The sequence below is a fragment of the Phalaenopsis equestris genome, unplaced genomic scaffold (genome assembly GCF_001263595.1).
Source record: "Phalaenopsis equestris unplaced genomic scaffold, ASM126359v1 Scaffold000339, whole genome shotgun sequence".
NCBI classification, from domain to species: Eukaryota; Viridiplantae; Streptophyta; class Magnoliopsida; order Asparagales; family Orchidaceae; genus Phalaenopsis; species Phalaenopsis equestris.
Genome location: NW_018164781.1, coordinates 271,341 through 274,002, shown reverse-complemented (window position 1 = coordinate 274,002; position 2,662 = coordinate 271,341). Strand labels below are relative to the sequence as shown.

Here is a 2,662-nt window from a genome sequence, read left to right as displayed (position 1 = left end):
GTCAAGCTGCAAGACCACTGAACCACCAATGACATGCTATCATCATCAAGCTCCACTATGGTAGGACACAAGTGTCTGACTACCACCATCAAGCTCCACGACCGTCAGACTAAAAGTGTCCAACCATCTACACCTGACCACCACTTCTCCAACAAAAGACACCCTACTTATGTGGTACTGCTTTCAGCTATTCAAGGGACAGCAAAGTATTGTAATTACAACATAGTGAAACCATTTCAATTGGGTCAAAACCATGTTTTTTCTCTTATGGATTTTCCATGTAAAAAAATGTTATCCTCTCTGTCAATTTCTCTTTATATATATGTGTGATGGATCTTAGTGTAACACTAAAACATTAATATATCACACTACAACCGCCAATTTACTTGCATGCAACAAGTCTATTTAACAACAGTCCAATACCAGAAATGAAATGCAAATAGAGAGCCCATAAAGATCATTAGAGCTTCTTAAAATTCAAATATAATACAATAGATTGTGTGCAAACAGAAGTTCATGACAAGAGTAGGCCAAATGCGAATCAAACACGAAAAAAAAAGCACAAAAGAGGCGGTCAAAATAACCAATGCAATTCTTTTATATAAGATGATTAGAATTCAAGAGTCAACAATTTCAAATAAAGGGCAGTATTAGCCCAAAAGAGACTGAATTCCCCTATTCAGCATTAAAAAATGCCCATTTTGTTCTCCAAACAACATACTCAATTTATTGAACAAAATGTTTTTTTTCTTTTTCCTAAACAAAATGATGTGTAGGGTACTCCTGTTCATGACCATTATAATCATAATATAATCTCTCGCCTTTTGAAATATCCCTATTAGCAACAAGCAGAACTCTGCACTCGCCATCAACATCATATCTCACACATTTCAAATTCTGCTTCTTCTTCCCGTCCCTGATTGCAGAAAAATAACAATTTTTTTTTTTATAAGAACACTCAAATCTTAATCAAATGTAAAAGAAATTAGTGCATTAAGAAAGTTAGGTTACAGCGTGTAATTGTTGATGCCATTAATGAACCGAGCAATGTTGCTGTGTTTATCAGGGCAAATTACGAGACTTTTTGATCGATTTTTAGCTGAAAGCAATGTCATCATGCTGTCTCCATCATCATGTTCCCTCTTCTCTAAGAAATCAACATCACCAACATATTCGGTGATTATTGTTAGGTCTTTGATGGATCTATCTGCCTCAACTGTAAACCTGCAATCATCCAATACAGATTACAAAATTCAATTCAGATTGAAAAAAAAAAAATTCACTTTTTCATGGTTCAAAATTAAAAATTTGAACCAACAGATTTAAAAACTACTCCCTCTCATTAAACAACTCTCTTTTGCCAGTCAATTCAAAGAAAAAATTACCCTTCGCGGGGATCAAAGACAACCAAGAGAGGTGGGCATTCTCCTCTTTCCATCATTCTTTTGCACAGATTCAATGCTTCAGCATCCTCCTTCGACAGAACCTAAAAACATTTACAAGCAAACAAAATCTTTGAGAACTTTCATCGAACACCTAGTGGCCAACTACTCTAGCAATCGTCACCTGCATCCCGCCATCCTCTAGTTCAGCGCGATTAGCGGACCTCGGGGCCATTCCGGAACAATAAGTGAGATTGTCCCTAAAGATTGCCCCAGTTGTAGTCAATGCAGTGGCAAGAGAAGCCATTTGTTCCATTCTTCTTCCTGGATCCTCACTCGGGCTATACGGCAGCAGCTTTCTTTTCTTCTTCGCCACCACTAACCCTCCATGCCGCTTCTTCCGTTTCCGGCTCTCTGCCTTATCAAAACCAGTCGTCGATCTCTGGATCCGGAAGAAATCGACGATCTTCGTCTGGATTAATGGGAATGCTGCAATGTAATGAAGAAAACCAGCATATAAATCTTTGAAAAGAACATAAAACCATGAGCCAACTATCGCAAAAACGTCGAGAAATTTACGCTTGGGATTCTTGCTGGATGAGCACGAAGGACAAAACCAGGATCCATAAGGCACGCAGGCGAGGATGGGTCGAAGGCAGAAGAGGTGAAACCCTAAATCGCACCCATCGCAGAGCACGAGCTCGTCGGCGCAGTCGCCGGAATGGCAGTTATTGCACTCGATCGAATCAATGCGAGCTTTTTCGTAAGCATTCAAATACCTGGCCTGCGTTCTTCGCCTGAAGGGAGTTTTGGGAGCCACGGCAGCCATGGAGAGAGAAAGAGAGGGGAATAGGGAGATGGGAGCTGCACAGTTTCTTTAAGATTGGGGTAAATGAGAGAAGATGGAAAGCATTAGAGCTCGGGAGAAAATTTGGGACGGCGGGAATGTCGGATTTGGCGGGAACCAGGCGCCGGGGTTTCGGTGAGGGTGAAATAGGGCGGGAAGGGGGAGGGATTCTTCCTCAGTCGTGTAAATTTGGTTACTTCATCGTTATAGGGGGAAAAACATTGGGTGCGATAAACTACGTAGCGCTGCTTGTGATATTGGGTTATATCGATGGTACAAGGGGGTTACATTCATTTGGTTACTTCATCGTTATAGGGGGAAAAACATTCGGTGCGATAAACGTACGTAGCACTGCTTGCGATATTGGGGTTATATCAATGATATAAGGGGGTTACATTTGCGGTACAACCCTTTGTAACCTCCTTGTAACTTC

At 40.9% G+C, this 2,662-nt stretch overlaps 1 protein-coding gene across 1 annotated transcript; it reads right to left on the bottom strand.

Annotated features, from left to right (window-relative positions):
• Positions 1–526: 526 nt before the first annotated feature.
• LOC110025867 (histone-lysine N-methyltransferase ATXR6) lies at positions 527–2,421 on the bottom strand. The gene is made up of 5 exons (XM_020726549.1): positions 1,962–2,421; positions 1,567–1,871; positions 1,386–1,486; positions 1,012–1,224; positions 527–916 (listed from the first exon to the last, which is right to left on the bottom strand). The coding sequence occupies exons 1-5, from the start codon at positions 2,209–2,211 to the stop codon at positions 757–759; spliced, it is 1,029 nt and encodes a 342-aa protein (XP_020582208.1). The 5' UTR covers positions 2,212–2,421; the 3' UTR covers positions 527–756.
• Between the last annotated feature and the right edge of the window lie 241 nt (positions 2,422–2,662).

Bases quoted from the DNA above. Each gene is read 5' to 3' on its own strand.
- LOC110025867 (XM_020726549.1), bottom strand. From the start codon at position 2,211: ATGGCTGCCGTGGCTCCCAAAACTCCCTTCAGGCGAAGAACGCAGGCC. The intron at 1,487-1,566 runs GTGACGATTGCT...AAATGTTTTTAG, and splicing joins TAGAGGATGGCGGGATGCAG to GTTCTGTCGAAGGAGGATGC. The intron at 1,225-1,385 runs GTAATTTTTTCT...GGATGATTGCAG, and splicing joins GTCTTTGATCCCCGCGAAGG to GTTTACAGTTGAGGCAGATA.